General features: G+C 48.5%; 2 protein-coding genes across 2 annotated transcripts; both read left to right on the plus strand.

The window, feature by feature from the left end:
- Positions 1–13072: 13072 nt before the first annotated feature.
- MIND_00934900 (uncharacterized protein) lies at positions 13073–16301 on the plus strand (the record flags this gene model as incomplete). Its single annotated transcript, XM_037365971.1, has 8 exons — positions 13073–13403; positions 13439–13944; positions 13993–14074; positions 14199–14427; positions 14474–14603; positions 14648–14823; positions 14873–14969; positions 15015–16301. The coding sequence occupies 8 exons, from the start codon at positions 13073–13075 to the stop codon at positions 16299–16301; spliced, it is 2838 nt and encodes a 945-aa protein (XP_037217383.1).
- A 1742-nt stretch (positions 16302–18043) lies between these two features.
- On the plus strand, positions 18044–19262 carry MIND_00935000 (uncharacterized protein; the record flags this gene model as incomplete). The annotated part of the gene is made up of 6 exons (XM_037365972.1): positions 18044–18135; positions 18189–18342; positions 18397–18579; positions 18634–18770; positions 18825–19157; positions 19217–19262. The coding sequence occupies 6 exons, from the start codon at positions 18044–18046 to the stop codon at positions 19260–19262; spliced, it is 945 nt and encodes a 314-aa protein (XP_037217384.1).
- Positions 19263–19563: the final 301 nt, after the last annotated feature.

The raw sequence follows: 19563 nt of genomic DNA on the forward strand, positions 1-19563 counted from the left end.
GGACTATGATCACTGGTCCCCACCAACGTCCTTTATTTCTAGCGCTTGGTGAATCTTCATCAACTGAATTCCTGATCAAAACCATGTCTCCAGGTTCAAATTTGTAGTCCTTGATGGAATTTTTGTACTTTTCCTGATACTCTTTTGCAGTTTGAGTCCTTTCCTTGAGCATTCTATCCTTCATTTCTTCTACGTGAGTGATATGTTTTGCTAGAGCTTTGGCACGTAGTCCGATCAATTCATCAGTTGAAATGATGGCATCAGGATATTCAGACAACCAGGTCACCTCAGTTAAGTCCAATGGTAAGGTTGGGTGGGCACCACAGACAGCAAAATATGGAGAGCAACCCATGCCTCTTCTGATGGTGATCCTATCTGCCCATAGTACTTGGTGAAAGAACCAATACCATTTCTTCAAGGCTCCTCCTGTTGCTTTGTATAGTGATTGTCTCAAGTCCCAGTGTCCTCTCTCAATAATTCCATTTGCTTGGGAATTGTAAGGTGCAATCTTGATGCCTTTGATACCATATTTGTTTTCCAGCCACTTGATGGCTGCCACAAATGGAGACCCATTGTCTGACACAATTTCCTTGGGACATCCCCACCTGCAGATGATCTCCTCTAGCAGGAACATTCCAATGGTTCTGGCATTTTGCTCCCTGATTGGTCTTCCTTCTACATATCTTGACAATGCACACCTAGCATTCACCACATAGTTGCAGCCAAAGGATTTTTCTGACATGTACATCACATCTGTGTGCACTTTCTGGAATATTCCTGGAATAGCTGCCACAACTGGTGGTGTTTTGATCAGGTTGAGTCTTCTTTTCTGACATAGGTGACACGTCTTGATGTACCATCTGACATCTCCTTCCATATCTGGCCACCAAAATCTGAGTTCTAACAGTGACTTGGTTGCAAATGCTCCTCTATGTCCCAGAGCATCATGAGCTGCCCTCATCATGTACATTCTGTGCTGTTTCTGAACAAAGAGCTGATGCATTGATTCTTTCCCACGCTTGTAGAGTTTGCCATCTTTGCTCAAGAAGAACTTAGAGGCTAATTTGATGAATCTCTTGTACTTGATGTTGTCCTTCATACCAGCTGGTCTAGTGAGAGTGTCCTGGAGCCAGTCTTTTACCAGGCTCATCTTGTCATCCAGGATTTTAACACTCTGATTTCTGTGATCTTCATCATAGGGCTCCCTTTCAGCTTCATCATTCCTTAGGGCTTCATCTGGCAACATTTTGTCTTCATGCTCATCTGATTGGAGGTATGTGGGCATTGTTAATCCTTCATCTTTATAGGCGTTTTGAACAAACAGGTTGAAGGCCCTACTATCTTCTCTTGCTTGACTCAGCTCTGTGTTGAAATCTTTCACAGATTTGGCCAATCCTGACAGTTGCTGAGTATAACCCCCTCTAGTGTCAATGTCTGTCTTGAATTCTTCAAAGTCTAAGGGTTGTTCTGTGAAGTAGTCCCAATCCTCATGTACTTCAGGAGGTTCTGTGATGTCCATGCCATCTTCATCTGGTGGCCAATTCTCATCTCCTGGTTGTGGTTCTCTTCTGGACAAGCCATCTGGTGGGAATGCTGCCCCTTTGACATGCTTGAGCTTGAATCTGAACATTAGGATTTGTTCTATCCATCTGTTGATTGTTGCATTGGGTCCCATTCCTGGGTTGTTTAACATTCCTTGGATGTATTTGGCATCTGTCTCAATGACAAGTCTTCTGCAGCCTAGTAACCAGTATTTCATGGCATCCAGAGCTCTTTTCAGACCATATAGCTCTCTTTTTGGCTGAGAGAATTCTGCTTCTCTTTTGTTCAGAGGTATTGAGGCAAATTTGGCATAATAGCGTTTCTTTGGGTCCTTTGGGTCGCACTGGTAGATTTGGATTCCCACTGCCATCCAAGATGTGTCGACTGCCATGACTATGTCGGAATCCCACTCATAGTTCAGGGGTTTGAGGCTTGGTGCATTTATTAGAGCTTTCTTAAGTCTCTTCATGGCTTCTTCTTGTTCTTCTTCCCAGACAAATTCCACATCTTGTCTGACCAATTTCTGAATAGGGCGAGCCAATAAGGCATAGTCTTTGATGAACATCCTCAGAACTCCCACAGTGCCAAGGAATCTTCTGACATCAGAGACATCTTTCAGTGGTCCCCATCTGGCAATAACTCCAACCCTGTCTGTGTCTGCAGTTCTCCCTTCAAATGAACATAGGTGTCCCACCACATGGAACTTCTCTGCACAGAGGACTGATTTGGTTCCAGAAAATGTTCCTCCACAGTATTTCATTCTCTGCACAACTCTGTTCAAATTTTGGAAATGTTCCCAAATAAATCGTCTAATGCCGGGGTTTTCCGGAATAGGTTCAGGTGTCCCATCTGGTAGTTCGTATCTTGATCCCGGTCCCCGTAATGGTACATCGTCAATATATGGTTGTGTCACGTGCGGAATTTCGTCTTGCAAGATATAGGTCACATCATCATGGAAAATAGGAACACTGTTGGTCCATCCCATAGGTAACTTGACCAGTCTCATAGCTCCAAAAGGTGTCTGAAAAGTGGTGAAATCTCTAGAACTTTCAGCAATATCTCTAGCATCATAGCCAGAATAGAGGTCTAAACATCCTCCACAAGCCCTGCCTGCAAAGTGATTGGCCAATTCTTCTGTTGCTGGTGGGATTCCAGAATGTGCAATTGTGACTGCATTTAGAGGTTCCAGGGCATGTACCAGTCTTATACTCTTTCCATCTTTCTTGAGAACTCCAAAGAATTTGCTTCTATATGAGGCATTGGATGGCTCATAGACTCCAGCATCTAACTTTTTCTTGATGACTTTGCAAAATTCCTCTAATTGGCCTCTAGGGATTGGAATGGTCCTCTCAACCCATGTTTCATGTTCAATTACGGGAAATTCGACTGGTGAAAAGAAGTCATGTCGGAAGTCTCCGCGCTCGTTTTCTACCCAGGCAAATCCATATTCGTGGTTCTTTACCAGTTCATGCATCAATTTCAACTCCTCAGGCTGGAGAAAGTCTGCATGTCTCTTCTCCATGTCTTCAGCCCTGTCTTTGGTGTATCTCTCACCATCTGTATACCCTTTTGGTCTCGGGTTTAATTTTGGCATATTGGCTAGGGGATCACCCTTGATCTCCCTTTTGATCCTATATCTTTCTGGTAGTTCTGTGTAGACAGGTCGTACTTTCAGGCCAACTGGCTTGTATTTCTTGCCCACAAAGGTTGATGTGACGTCTATGTGACTCGTGTCACACAGTTGATCATTATCAAGTGGCGTGATATAATCGATTGATTGACAGCAGACACAACGTTGGTCTGGGTCCATAGTATGTGTTGCCTGAATGTCCTCTCCTTCCTTTGGCTGTTTGGATTTTCTAGGATTCTTGATGATTGGCTCCACTACTACACTGGCAAGTACTTGGTGTGGAGTTCCTGATACATGGGTAATTTCTGGTTGCTGGAAGTTTTCAAATAACTCTTTTGCAGTTGGGTCTTGTTGGAAACAGGAGGCAGATGACTTAGAGGCAGCCAAGTAGGATTCCACTACCTTCATTGAAGTCATAATGCCGCCTACAGGTTTGTACAGATGGTCTATGCTTGCCTTACCATCTTGGTCAAACCCGATTAGTACCGCGACTTCTTCTCCTTGGCCAAGCCCAGCCAATTCATCGAAGGCTTGCGAAAATCCTGCTTCATATTGGTCTCCATGGATACTGGTGGAGTAGATTCCTTGGATTTTGACCCATCTGCGCCGTTTCTGATTCTATCAAAGGTAGGGACAGTCCAATTCTTGCCAGTATTTGGGTCTGTCACAGTCAAGATCTGGTGTTCTCCTTCATGGGCCATTCTGCTCTTGGTCAGGACATCAAAAGGTCTGCCCAGCAGAACCTTATAGGCTGGTCCTTTGATAACATGGACTTGAAGGAAAATCTTGAATTCACCCCATCTGAACATGACATTTCTGGCCAGTCCCATAGATTTCTCCAGTTGTCCATTTGCTGACTGCATGAATATGTTGATGGAAGGGTCCCACATAAGACCACATGCTTGGGCAGTCTCAAGTGACATGGACACAATCTGAGATCCAGAGTCCAGAACACATTCAATTGGGCCTGATGCATTGATGTGAGGATAGGTGACCTTAAGTGGCTCTGAATCTCTGGCCACATAAATCTGCTTGGGTGTTTCATCTTCATCTAACCCTTCCAGATACTGGAGGTAAGGGTCATATGCAATCATAGACCCAGCAGGTATTCCATCCATGTCAGTGCTGACAATGAACACTCCCTCCACTTCTGGCAGATCACTCATCTCAACTGCATCCTTGTCCAACTTGAACTTGACTTCAGGTAATAGTGTAGCAGCATTGGCAGCTAAGGTAAGACCAGGGACATCTTGTACTGCTTCCACTGGCTGTCTGACTCTAGTTAGGCGAAGTTTCTCACGGTCGCGAAGGTCCTTGCTAAGACCGAACAGGTCACCAAGTCTGATTGTGACTTCTGTGTCATTGATGCGTTCCAGAATTTCATCTGTTAGTCCCTCTCTTTGAATAGGTGCCTTGAGCTTGTATGAACGTCCAGCGTTGTCATCCTCTGGCTCAGGTTGTCTAGTCTTTGGTGGCTGAGTTCGGACCCCACCTCCAACTTGGACAAACTTATAAGGCAGGTTCTTCAATTCTTTGTTGATCTTGGGCTTTTCTGGCTGAGGTCTTGGTATTTCTTCTTCGTCGTCATCATCTTCAAGTTCGTCAATCTCCTCCCTCTCAGGTGGCCGTTTGCGACGTTGACCATCCTTCATTGAGGTTTCTAAAAACCCGAACCCTGCGACTTGTTTCCTCCGCCAGATTTCTTGTTCTGAGAGAATTGATCATTGATTCCTCCCTGAGTGCTCATCATGTTGAAGACAGCCCTTCCCAAGGCTTCTAGGTCTACTGATGGCTGTGCAGCTTGATGTCCAACAGGTATGGTGCCATTCTGAGTCATCATATAGGTAGGTTGAGCCATATATTTGCTTTGATATGTTGTGGGTCCCTTATCAGAGAGCTGACTAAGCTTGATATGCATGGTCTTGACTTCATCTCTGAGTAGATCAAACTCATCATCATTGAAGCCATCAGCATACATATGCTGGCTTGTACCCTTTCTCTGCCAGTATTCTTCAACCCTGATAGCACATGGAGTTGGACCTGGTGGAATCATGTTACCATCAGACAACTTCTGTCTGCCATTCTCCACAATGATCCAGCCTTTCATGAGGTGTTCATGTTTCTGGTGACAGTCTCTTGCAAAGTGGTCAGGGTCTCCACAGTAGTAGCAACTGGAGCTGCTGTTGCCTCCATTGCCTCCTCTGTTCATACCTCCACCACCTCCATAGTTTCTGTTGTTGTTGTAACCATTGCTGTTATTGTTGTAACCTCTGTCTTGTTGACCATAAGAGTTCTGAGGTCGGTCACGCTGATCATCGTCACGGTCACGTGATGGTCCACTTTTCTGGTTCTGGAAGGCCTTGACTAGTTCATCAATGGAAGACTTGGTTTGCTTCTGACCAGCATCAACCATGTCTCTAAGCCCAGAGACTTGACCTTCAAGATCATCCAGACGGACGTCACGTTCTTCCAGTTTGACCCGCGGAAAGCGTTCCGAACGGCGTATGTCACGCACAGTTGGTTCCAACACTGAGTCTCCTCCTCCACTAGTCTTGGCATATCTTTCTGCTAACTTGATGAGTTCATCCAGCTTGATAGGGTCCTCCTTCCTATCCATTGCTTGTGCTGCTCCTGCTGCTGGTGGTGTGTCTTCCTTAAGTATGTTCCTGGTATTCATGGCAGTCTTCAGGGCATATGCAAAGCCTTTCTCCAAAGTGTCCAGATATCTGGTACATGCTTCTTTGTTCAGGATGATAGCAGGATTATCTTGGAGTTTCTTAATCAAGGCCTTGAATTTCAATCCAAAACGGGTAAGTCGTCCTTCCTGGGTGTGACGTATGCCATAATATTCGTCACATAGTTCTTCAAGGTCTCTCAAGGTGCCCATGCGATCTTCCTCAACCTCTGGGTAGATCTTCTTGACAGCTTTCTTGAAATCATAAAAGTCTTTGGTCAGGTCAGCATACTCTGGCAACAGTCTCCACTCTTCTCTTCTCTTGTTGGAAAGATAACTGGTCAACAGTGTCTTCATTTCCTGGTCATCAGTGATACCAGCCAGAGATATGATATCCTCCACTTGATCAAAGAAGTCAATCAGATCATTCTTATCCTCTGTAGTGAACTTGGGAACATTATTCTCCCATGGCCTTGGTACCTTGAAAGGAGAGGTAGCAGTTCCATTGGTAGTCTGGTGTGCCATTGGTTGTGGTTGTGGCTGTGGCTGAGGATTATTAGAAGAAGAGGAACTAGAAGAAGAACTAGAAGAGCTGGAAGAACTGGAAGAAGATGATGATGAAGGTGAAGGACTAGAAAATGTAGAATGGAGGATAGGTGATTCAGGTAGAGGTGTATGATATGGGAGAAGACTGTCCCAATAGTGGTAGTGGTCTGGTGCTTGGTAATCAAAACCTAAGTCCTGCTCAAGGTTGATATTACTGATGTCCTGCTCCTGTTCTGTGTCTTGTTCCACTTCTGGTTCTGGGGTTGAGTCTTCTTCTTGCTTTAGCTCTAGGCTTATGTCTTCTATAGTATTTTCTTGTGGTAGTCTTTCAGCAGTGCCTAATTGTCCAACCCAATCTGCTAAACGTTCTAGTTGTCCTATAACCTGTGGAGCTGAAGATGAATCTGAAGGTGGGTCTGAACTAGATGAATGTGATATGCTTGGTGATTCAATTACTCGGCCAACCAGTGGTTCCCAGTAATGATACTCTCCAGTGCTGTAGTCACAATCTAGGATGTCTTCTAGTTCTGGAAACTCTACAATAGTAGGTAGATCCAGAGCAGGTTCTTCTTCAACTGGTTCAGTAGCAGGTGTGACAGGGGTAGGTGAAACTGATGATGTTGTGGGTCGATGTGTGACAGGTGTGACAGGTGACTGTCGTTGTAGTTGTGACCAACGCGCAGCGCGATCACGTGCGATTTCTCTTTGTTGTTCTCTAGCAAGCTCAGCTGGTGATGGTCTCGAACTTGTGGCTATACACAACCAGCGGTATAGTTTGTCGATGTAGAACTGAATGAACCCCCTCGCGGTGGGCTCCAAATGAAACGCGGTGCAAACGAAGGGTGGGGAGATGGAGAAATGGACAAAGAGGGGAAAAGGGGAAAAGGAAACTCAAGACAGCTGGACTCCACTCAACACTCTAACCAACCAAACCCACTCAATGTAGAATAGACTCCAAATATAATATGTTTGACGACCTGCGCGGCGTGTTCGGGGGTTCCAGGCAACGTATATGCCTGTGGCAACCCAGTAATATTCGATAGTATATAGGTTAGGATGTGTAGATAGTAGACTCGAGGTACCAGACGACGAGCAGTGGTTCGAGAGGCGCGTGTGAACAACAAGGGTGAGTCAATACAGTCCCGGACCGAGTTGACGTTGACAGCTGACGTTGACGTTGACGTTTGACAGTTCCGTGGTGCCCCGAAGGCCGTTCCGTTCAATACAAGACACAAACGATGCTCCTCCCCTTTGGGACGCAAGCGGTGAAGACAATCGCACAGGGATTTCTTGTTCTTGTACTACACAGGTGGGTCTCTTATATATGTTTTCCATTTCTGCTTACTCCTCCTCTTGTAGTCACTTCCCATTCATTTGGCGTTTGGTATTCCCATTCAGTCTGTCTATGAATGGGCTGAATACCCATTCATTCCCCAGTTCAGTCCCGCGGCTGAATTACTTGTTGAGTAGAATGAATGGGCCGATTGCCCATTCATCCACACTGCCCCGCCATCTCCGATCGTCCCTAGGCGTCGTTTCACCCACCCAGTCGTTAGCGCGCGCTTCAACAGCAGCGGGAGGAGCTCCCGTGTGTAGAGGTAGCGCGCAAAGTAGCGCGGCGCGAGGTGGTCGTCGAGCCCGTCGCGCGTGACGCCCGCGGCGGTGATCGAGTTCCCGCACGGGCCCGCGGCGCTCATCACCAGGAAGTTTACCCGCCCCGGCACTTTGCTCGCCACGGCGGCGCATGCGGCGCGCACGCTCGCCATGCTGTTCGCGTCAACTGTAACGAATGCCCTCGCATATTCCTCTCCGGGCGGCGCGGGCATCGCGGCGAGTATCGCGCTGGCCGCGGCGGCGTTCTGCCCCAACAACACGACGTGCACGTGCCCGGCAAGCTGGCGCGCGAGGCGCCGCGGCCATCGCGTGCCCGACGCCCGATGTTCCGCCCGCGAACACCGCAACGGGCGTGTACGGGCGGCGCGAACTGCGCGACGGAGGCTTGGGCGGCGGAGAGGGTGGGCATGCAGACCTGTCCAGTGTCGACGTTGACGGCGCCTTTTAAGGGGTGATCGGCAGGCGCGTCGTCATCACTGGCATCCGGCACCAAGGCACATCACAGATCGACGGGCGTGGGATCTGCGGCGCAGCGCTCAGGCACTCTCTCGCACACTGGCAGCCTCCAGTTCTATGGCTTGCATAGCTTAAGGTTGGCTTGAAGCCAGATTAAGTGTTTAAACCCTATGGCTTAGTTAAGGGCTTAAGGCTTACTTAAGGCTTAATTGATTTTGGAGCCCAAATTAAGGGCTTATGAACATCACTGCCAGTGTGAGGCACTGATTGCAAACAGTGAGGGAAGCCTACATGAACAAGATTACAGATCTGGCTACCCTTGAGCGAGAGACATCCTGGCGCAGTGACCTGGTCAAGCTGCACAGAGATGAGATTCTCCATCTCATTTGTTCCATCCGACCGTACATCCCACCATAACTCCTCTGCCACGTCACCCACTCCAAACACTGCACAATCAAGTGCTTTCCACTCCCTCAACACCCACTACTCCCTGCATAACTACTCCCAAGCTTCGTGGACTATACAAGTGCAGCATCTGTAAAATACTCGGCCACACAAGTTTGTCCTTTCCTTCTGCCTCCACTAATGCCATTAACAGAACGCAGTTGCAAGAACAACCCGTCCCGAAATAAGAATGCTCTACCCACCACTCCCATTTGTTCATAATTTGTACAGCTCATATAAATAGTTCAATAATTATAATCGAGTCTATTCCAACTCATCAAACAAGTCCTCCTCATCCTCAACCTCTTCTTCATCATCAAGGTAATCCTCCCAGTCCTCTTCATTATCCTCAGCCTCTCCTTTCTCAGCCTCTCCTTCCTCACCCTCAATATCATCTACAATAATCACTGTGTGTCCTTCACCTCTGACTGCCAGTGCAGCAGGGGTTGTTTGTGCCCGATGTTGTCCATGTTTGAAGTTGTCCTCCACCTCATATGCCACAGTTCGCAGTACAACTCATTCATGAGCATGTGTAGTTTCAAGCTCACTTTGGAGGACATGTAGAGGGGTCGAAAGCTTGGGTGGTGCGTGTTTGGTTGGTTGGTGTTAAGTGCCGTGCAAGAACTGAAAGGAAGTAACGGAAAGTCTGAAGCAGAACTGAGTGGCTATCACAACACTATATCGGAGTGAGCAACTACACGTCTTGCAGGCCGAAAGCAAGTCTGAACAAATACGTGAACTCCAACAGATATGTTCGGAGAAGCCAAAGGTGGTAAAGGCTTAGAACGCGGAGGGAGTCGGATGAGAGCGGAGAGTGAGGCAAGAAACGTTAATAACGAAACTGAAGTACAGGACTGTAGAGTACGAGTATTTATACTAAGTGGTAAGCATAAGGCATGTGACCTCGCAGGGAGATCTGATGTGGTCCACAGGATCTCCCTGTGGGTTAAGTACAAAGGCATAGTAAGTAAGGGGAATGAGAAGACATACACAAGGCAAAGGAAACAAGGCGAACGCCTAAAGGATATAAGTAACATCAGGAAAATGACAAGTTTAGCTTTTCTAGCTTTTACAGCTTTTTAAAGCAGTTAAAGCAATAAAAGCAACAAAAGCTCTGAAGCTCTTTTGCAGCTTTTTAAGGTTATGTCCCTTCCTTTTTAAAGCTGAAAAAAGCTGAAAAGCTATTTCAAGTATTAGCCCAAGTTTCACTCAAGCCACTAGAAAGGAAGCTATATTTATTAACATAAACCATAATTTGCATATCTAAACATAACAGTACTTAGATTGTACTAATAGCAGTCGGAAATTACATCGTTATCAACAAGCTCAAAATCACTCTCATCATCAGATGACAGCTCGATGGGGGCGGCAGCCGCTGCCTCATTGCGGGACTTGGCTGCTTTCTGAGCTGCGGCCATTATACGGAACCAGTGGCCAGGTTGGAGCTTCTTGATGAGCTGCTCAATCTTGGCATAGGGACGAACCGATTTGTTGACGCCGTTGACAAGCTGATGGGTATACCCGTAGTTGGTTTTGGAAAAGTTTCCACTGGCGCCAGCGACTGCGACATAGGCCCCCGAGCTATAGAGATTGAAGGCTCGTTTGAGCTACAAATGATTAGTACATGATCGCAACTTCAAGATAACATACCGCTTGGATGCACATGGTCAATGCACCAATAGGATAAGTTGATGAGTCAGTCGCATCGAAGGCAACCGGGCCTGATGTGTTGTTGATGGTCGTCGCAGAGATGTGGGCCGCAAAGGTGAAAGCAATGACGAAGCTCTGGAAAATGCCCTAGCAGTTGTTAGTATACTGGGACCAATAACCAAGGGTCTTACTTGTGGGACACCGTCGGGCGCTGGACCAAAGTCGCGGTAGTAGAACACGCGCTCCTTGTCGGAGCCACCGTTATTGCGTTTGATCGACTCGAGCTTCTCCTCCAGGGTCTTGTAGTCGTCGAGCATCAGTCCGACTGCCTTGATGGCAGTCGCACCGATGCGATGGCGCCAGCCTTCGACCTTGTCCTCAGTCTTCATGGTCAGCCGAGATAGCAACCAAGCTTTGAGACTTACCAGCTTTCCGATCACAACCGCAAGGTCAGTGTCCAATCCAACTTGCAGGTCCTGGAACATGCTGTTCCAGGATGCAATGACCTCCCCATCCTCGAAGCCAGCCCACGCCTCAGCTTCACCAAGCCGCGTCAGCATGTGCGGGGTAAAAACTGTCTTGAACAGGCGTCGGAACTCGGGAGGTAGATTGTCGTGGGTTATGGAGCTCTTCTTCAGTTTGGTAGTCGATAGAGAGTCGTCCTTGGGGCTAACGTACATTGGCTCCATCGTCGGAACAATGCCCGCAAGCGCCGCAATCTAAATGATACTCAGCGCGTAAAATGATACACAAGAAATATACCTTGGCAATGGCGGCTTTTGCTTTGCCTGGAGAGCGAACCGCGGCCGCCCGTTCTTCGCCATCGTCTTCGTCATCAGAGACAAACCCATCGCCCATGTCGTCTGTCTCGTTGCCCTCGCCCGAGGCCACCTCGACGTTGGTATGGTCTGTATGGTGGGGTTAGTAATCCTTTCGAAGACCATGAGGTTGCGCGGCGCGCGCTTTTTTGGTAGTGCGAGCGACACTATAGTTGAAGATGGTTAGTATTTCGGCAGAGAATGCTGATAAAGGACATACTCAGTTTGGGAGGCCTTGCGCTTCAAAGCTGGCTGGGCAGCGAGCAGTTTCTCGCGGGCCTTGTCGACTGCCTCACGAACACGCGCCTTGGTCTTCTTTGCCGGCGGCGCTGTCGGAACTTCTTCATCGGACTGGTCGTCCATCGCCTCGTCTGATTCTTCGTTGTTGCTCTGCTTGTATTCATCGCTACTGCCCGGCCCATCGGAGAAGTCAATGAAATCTGCGACAGATAGTGTAAGTTAGCGTTAAAGGGAAAGACTATTGAAGCACCTTGTGTCGTTGGCACAGAGACCGCGGGCTCTGGGCGCGGTCGAAGTAGCTTCTGAGTCTGAACCACAGGTGGGTGAGCGGCCATCGCGATTGCCTTCTGCTGTTCACGCATCGTTTTAGCCTCGATTTCGGCAATGGTCTTGACGCCTGAGGTGTATTTGGCGGCAACAGCAAGCTTGAGGTCATTCGCCGCTTGTTTGGCGGTGGCGACTTCGGTGGTCGTGCGCTTCTTGCGGGGCATGTCGGGTAGCCCTGGTTGTGCTGCACGACCAGGTCGCATTGTCATCTGAAAGCAGAGTTAGCAGCGAAATTGCATAGCAAATGTAAGACAAACCGTAAGGCGCTCTGGAAGTTCATCTTCGCTGTTTAGCTGAGCGGGGTTGACAGTGCCAGCAGAGACCTATAGGCGGGGATAAGTAACATGACTGGCAGATAGAAAAATATGACGAACCTGCTGGGCTTGCTTCACACTTGGCGTGTCCTTGCTTGTTGCGGCTGCATTCACGACTGCTGGGACTTTGGATTTGGCCTTCGCCTTCGCCTTCGACTTCGACTGGGGCTGACCAAAAGAGTTAGCGCTGGACATGATATTGGCAGCGACACACCTCGAGGGCCGTTGAAGGGACAGTGACACTTTTGCGAGAACGACCTGCCATTCTGAAGTGAGAAAGGATTCACAAGCGGCTCCCAAGCACTCACCCGCTTTTATCCCACTCCCAGATTCACCGACCATCGCCTTTTGGGTGCCTCAAACAACGGGTGAGCTTGCAGAAATGTCGTTAAACGTGTCCTGCGTGTTTCTTTCGCAGGTGGCGCACAGAGAGCGATCTGACCCTACGAACAGGGTCAGCAATCCGACATCCCCTCCGAAGACACTGGCACATACGTGTCATGGTGGCTGGGGTGTGCTAGCTGGCGGGACAGAGGGCAGAGATGGTGGGCGGAGTGAAAATTTTCACGACCGCGACCATCGGAAGATGTGTCATGCGTGCTGACGCTCCGGCGGTCCGGCGGCGGCCTTCCGACAACTCTCACTCAGAGTGGACTCTGACGACGTGAATCGAGTCGGGGCCAAGAACGGGCCACCGGATAATTGCCAGGTGCTTACAAGCTGTTGTTTACATGAGCTCAACCCCCCTCTTTCATCTCTGTAAGTCCCACAAGCGTGCGCGCGCGCCGTAACCAGCCTTTTTTTGGCCTTTCTCTCCATGCCGCGTCGACCTCGGCAACCATTCAGCACCGCTCGCTTCCTCTGCGACATCTGCCAGAAAGCTTGTCTCTCGACTTCTGGCTTAACTCGTCATCGCAATAGCCATCCTTCGCTTCCAGCAGCTTCCCGCCAGCCATCAGCTACCAATCGACAGTCTCCAGCGCTGCAGCTAGCCGATGACCCCCTCCCGTTCCCGCCGCCTTCGCTGCCGCCCAACTCACCGCCCAACTCGCCTCCTCCTGACTCGCCTCCTCCAAGCGAGGAGCCGCCTGCGCATGCTCGCGTACGAATTGAGCGCCATCCGCTGCTTGATGGTGAGCTGTTCTCTTGTCGATTCCAGGAGATTGTTTAACGCTGTCCATAGGCACGCCCTGTGACGCTGATGGATATGACCTGCCTGCTGGAGCTCCGCCACCACCATTGGATGAACGTGCCAAGGATGACTGGGGCTCGTTCGACACCCGCGAACAATTCGAGTTCGCGGAATTCATCTTCAAGCGACAAGAGATGTCGGGGGATTCTATCGACCAACTTGCGCAATTTCTGGCAGCGTTATACAAGGACGACGACCCCTTCTTCAACAACCACCGCGATCTCTATGCCATGATTGACGAGATCCAGGAAGGCGACATCCCGTGGCAATCCTTTTCGGTCCAATATACTGGACCGCGTCCCGATTCTGGCCAGGTGCCCCCATGGATGACGCAGACTTACGAGGTCTGGTTCCGCTCCCCGCTAGCGATCTTCGAGCGTCAACTCGCAAATCCCGACTTCAAAGATGAGCTGGACTGGGCCCCGAAACGTGTTTTCAAGGAGGATAAGCGGCAGTTCACTGACTTGATGTCAGGTAACTGGGCATGGAGACAAGCGGTAAGATGTTCTCGCCAATCCATATTCTGCGCTAATTGTTCTTCCCAGGATATCATTGCCAGGGACGAAAACACCCACGGAGCCATGTTCGTTCCTATTGTCACGGGCAGCGAGGCCGATGTACGGGGGTGTAGGAAATGAGCATAATGGAGCTCGACGGAGCCATCGTGATGGCATTGCTCTGTTGGCATTCCTCGCCATTCCAAAAAGTATGTGGTGCCTTCTTCTCATTATCGAATACTTATCTATGTCAGCAACGCGACAATATGCAAGCAGCAATGAGTTTCGCAAATTTCGGCGACAGCTGTTCCACTCATCCATCCGCCGAGTGTTCGAGTCTGTCCGGCCTCATATGACGACCCCGCGTGTGACTCGCTGTGCGGATCGACACTTTCGGCGAGCTATCTATGGCTTTGGCCCTGACATCGCAGACTACCCCGAGCAGGCGTTGCTGACTGGTATTGTCCAGGGTTATTGTCCTATGTGAGGTTACTTTTATACTTGTCCTCAATAGCTTACATTGTTTCAGCTGTCTCTCTCCAGCAGACGACCTTGATCGTGACAGCCCCATGCGGTCTTGCGAGCATACTGCTGCGCTTCTTGAGACCCTGACACTCAAGGAAATGTGGGATAACTATGGCGTAGTTGGAGATATCATTGTTTGTACTATATCTTTGCTTGTAATTGTACTTATCTGGTATAGCCTTTTACTGCTGACTTTCCTCGTGCCGATATTCACGAACTCATTTCGGTTGATCTTTTACATCAAATCATCAAGGGGACATTCAAGGACCATATTGTCGACTGGATTGAATTGTATATCAAGCAAGTCAATGAGCCTGCAGAAGCTGAGCGTATTCTAGCAGACATTGATCGACGGTAATGCCCTTCATTTGAACTTATTCACTTCTCTGATATATATTATTAGTATCGCTGTGGCTCCACCGTTTCCAGGGCTGCGACGTTTTCCTGTCGGACGAGGCTTCAAACAGTGGACGGGAAATGATTCAAAGGGTTTAATGAAGGTAAGTCAAGATTCAGAGCTATATGCAGGACTGAAAGGGTGGAAGGTCTATCTTCCAGCAATCATTGGCCATGTTCCAAGTGAAATGGTTCAGGCGGTTGCAGCGCTAATTGAATTCTGCTACCTGGTTCGCCGCTCGGTAATTGATGAAGATACCCTTCAGATAATTGACGAGACGATCCGGCGCTATCATCACTACCGCGAGGCCTTCCGAGTTGTACGTCCGCAAGGATTTTCGCTCCCTCGGCAGCATGCACTGAAGCATTATATTGCTCGCATCATGGACTTTGGTGTTCCAAATGGACTTTGCAGCTCAATCACGGAGTCGAAGCATATTCGGGCTGTAAAGCGTCCATACCGACGCTCTAATCGAAATAAACCCCTTGGTCAGATGCTTCTCTCCAACCAACGACTCGACAAACTTGCTGCTGCACGGGCTGATTTCACTGCCCGTGGCATGCTATCTGGGTCGCTATTTGCATCACCGCTGGCGCCCGTAGAGGAGGAACCTCAACCAGTAGAGACCACTGTTGATGATGATGTGGAAGAAGGGGATGTTCCGGGCCCTACCTGCCTAGGGGAGGTAACCCTTGCAAAAAGCTGTGGTACTGTGTTCCTACCCTCCTCTATAATTTCTTATAAGGCCTCTCTAGTTCGCAAGGTGCCCCGCGACGTACACCAGTTGGCACGTTATGTACGCCAGCCACGTCTTCACGAACTTATTCGATGCTTTCTCTTTGAGCAGCTCAATCCTGAGCGAGCCGCAACCGAGGACATTATCCCTCTTGATGACTGTCCAGACTTCGCCGAACGTGTCTATATCTACACCTCCGCCCGGGCAGTGTTCTATGCTCCTAGCGACATCTGCGGGATTGGTGGGATGCGTCATGAACGAATTCGAGCCACAAAGTCATGGTACCGTGGTCCACCTCGATATGACTGTGCTCTCATCGAGCACGACACGGAAGCTCAGGGCTTCCGTGGCCTTCATGCTGTCCGTGTTCGACTTTTGATGAAGTTCACATACCGCGGTATTCAATATCCCTGCGCCTTAGTTCATTGGTTCTCAGCTCATGGCGACGCCCCTTGTCTGGATACTGGGATGTGGATTGTGAAGCCAGACTGGGTTCGGGGTTCTGCCCGCACACAACCCCTGCTAGCAGTTGTCCATCTTGATGCGATCTTACGGGGAGTACATTTGATTGGTGTGGCTGGCAAGGACTTTCTACCTCCTGATGACAAAGACCTGAGCTTTTCAGACTCTTTAGATGCATTTGAAGCTTTTTATGTAAACAAGTATGCAGACTACCATGCACATGAAATATTATTTTAATTTTTTTTAAAAATATTATTTTCAGATATTTTATTATTTTCAAGAATATCTGAAGCTAAAAAAGTTTTAAAGCTTTTAAAGGAAGAAAGCTTAAAAGCATCACAAGTCATTCAAGCTATCCATAAGGTTGGCACAAGTTCACAAAAAAGCTAAAACTGAATAAAGGACTACTCAAGCTACCAAAAAAGCACTTGTCATTTTCCTGATGAAACAAATGCAAGTCCAAATGGGTAAATATTCGAGTTGATGGTCGGGGGGTCCGTACAGGTCCGAGGGAGTCTGCGTGCAGATTACTTAACTGTTTGAAGGGAAATGCTCAGATACTGTTATATCCGTGCCGACTCTGGCAGTCCGTCTCTGATATCGACTCCGGTATTTGGTTTTTACGCAATGAAGATTTACTGAGCATTTCCAATTACCCCGACTTATGATCTATGCAATCATCTATGCCTTGTTCCTCGTATGCAACTCCTCTTCTACTTTACTTGACTTTGTTCTAATCTCGTTACTTACTTTGTTATCCCTTATTCCGTTTCCGTTACTTCTCGTACTATAAATACTTTGATGTATTACTACATACTTCAGTTTGTAAATTAACGTTGCTGGTCTCTATCTTCCAGCGTCGTCTCGACTCCGCTCTTGTCTTCTTGTCTTGTCTTGGTCAACTGGAAGCCCCGGTCACCCAAACATCCTTCTGTGGTGTTCCACCCCCAAGTGCTCTCCGACTTCGATTCCGTTTCCGACTCCGACTCCATCTCCGGTCCTTTGGTCGACACGGCACTTAACAGATACCTTCATCGCGTAAAAACCCTGTTGCGCTCCAAGGATAACCTCGGAGCGTCCGAAGATGCACGGGATATAACAGGAATAGCAATCTTGTCAAAAAAAAAAAGCAATCAATATTATCATACAAAAAGGCTCCTTGTCTTGTGACCAAAAAGTTCTATTTTTCACCTTACAGGCAAGCTGTTTTGCCATAATCTGGGAAGCTGTTTTTCCCCATGGATTTATTTTCTATCTACTTGACCTTTTTCACCCTTTTTTACAATCAATAAAGATGGTATTTTTTGGCCTATTATTATCTTCATTAAAAGATTTAAAAATGCTCCAGTTTTATTCTGAACCCTCAGCGTGCTTGGAGACTATAGGCAAAACTGATAAATACAAACCTAAATTAGTTTCTGATAGCTAATAGTACATAAGAGCTTATTAGCAGCGCAAAAAAATCCCTCGCTTAGGCTCGCTTAAGGCCTCTCGACCAATCAGAGGGCCAGAAAAACGCTAAGCGAGCGTTTTTTTGGAGTTGCTAATAAGCTCTATAGACCAACCCAAAAAAATCGTGATGAGTCGGCTAAGTGGAGCTGTGGGCGCCTGCTGTCCCTCGGCGCTGTCTCGCTTAAGCTTTTACTCCAATATCAACATTTTTTTTGAGTGGCCTACGATTTTGCCATTAGCTGGAACCCGACTCAGTTTGTCAACAACAATATCCAAACCTATCAGGTCAACCTTGAGTTGCTCCCCATTGACACTCACTCAGTAAAAGAACAATGAAGCTGCGCCGAGTTGGAGTCCAAGATCGTCCAGGGCTTGGCATCAGCGGGTCTCTATGTACACGCGATGATTCGCAGCCGTGAAATGCGGTGCTAACTCTCTCCACAAAACATGAGTATCTCCAACGACGTCCTCTACTTGTCTTCTCCTCTGACTCTTCTGGAGCCCTTCTTTGCTATTTCGCTTCCACGATGTACTTTTCGACTATCCTCCCCAGCATCCTCCTCGCTTTGCCGACTCGGATGCTAGTGAGCGGTGTGAGACTTGTACCAACCAACGCAGAGTACGTGCATGTGCTCCAATCTTTCCAAACGCGACACCGCTGAACCCGAACAGCGCATTCGACAAGGAACGAGGCGCGCCGCCTGGCTCTTCTGCCGCTGATCTACTTTTCTATTGGCACGACGATGACGACTCTGGAGACCACAATATGGTCGCTACGACAGTATACATGATGACCAACGGAGGAAATGGGACGCTTTCAGACACCGTGCGCCTCCTTCCTCATCAATATCCTTTTGGTTTCCTAACGAAACTTGTGTAGACTGCCAACGGGTACCCGCTCGAGGCAGTCGCTGTCCAATTCAACAGTTCACACTTCAAGTTCGAGCTGAAGCAATCTAATGTGCCATGGCTAGCCATATTCCCATGTACGAGCGGTAGCAAGGCTGGTAACTCGTCTGCGCTGATCGAGAATGCAGAGAGGTTGGGTGCCGTGGCTGCATTGGTACGTCCATCTCTCTAGGAATACTGGCAAAACAAGCGTAAAATGTGATTGCAGACATATACCGAGGGCAGTGTCTACGCATACTGCAATCTCACTGACAACAACCCACCCACCAAACTTCCTATCTACGCAACCGAAAACTGGGCACACGCGTTCAACGTCTTCTCCGACGAGCTACCAGGACTGTTCAAGTGTGTTTTCTTGTCTTCTTTAGCTTACAACATTGCGTCATATCCCGACTCTAGGCCGAGCAAAGTCCCCTACTACGACCCTGATGCATTGACCAACCTTGCCGCCAACATCTCTGCCGATTTGAACGCGCTCAAGGGCGAATCTTTTGCACCCGTCCTCATCAAAACGCCGGTTATCCTGGCCCGCATCCCGCCAGTCGCAAGCAACGTGACCGCGGCCGTGGCACAGGTCGCATCGAGTTTGAGTGTTGTTGCCGCGAGTCGGACCGCAGCAGCCACAAGACCGTCGACATCGCCAAGCAGTGCCCTTAGGTCTATTCGATCCCCAGTCTTAGCGGGCTCGACGCTTGCGCTTGTTGCTGTAGCTTTCGCGCTGTTGACACTGTAGTAAGTTACAGGTGCCAGTACTTGTGTCTTATCTTTACTTGCAATGCTTCCTTTTCAAGTTGCTTGTGTGGTAGCGCTGACCTTTCTTTGCGTCCTCTTCTGTGACGGAGTTGTGCAAAGCAAGTACGGCGATCCATCGCGAGGAACACATACGTATGCAGAGATAAGAACCTGAATACGACTTTCAGGCACTGCGACTAATCCCAATTGAACATCGCTTGCGCTACGACGTGGTGAATTCTCTCTTGGTGTATTCTTTGAACGCCTCTTCCTTCTCCAAGGTTAATCCGCGTACGGAAGACTGCATCCATTTATCACCCCATCGACAGGATGGGAACGAAGAAGACCGATAGTGTGAGTGACTTGACTGATCGCGGATGCAGATGTCAGAGATGACTGATAACGG

The sequence above is a fragment of the Mycena indigotica genome, assembly GCF_014461135.1.
Source record: "Mycena indigotica strain 171206Taipei chromosome Unknown Mind.scaff0008, whole genome shotgun sequence".
Lineage (NCBI taxonomy): Eukaryota > Fungi > Basidiomycota > Agaricomycetes > Agaricales > Mycenaceae > Mycena > Mycena indigotica.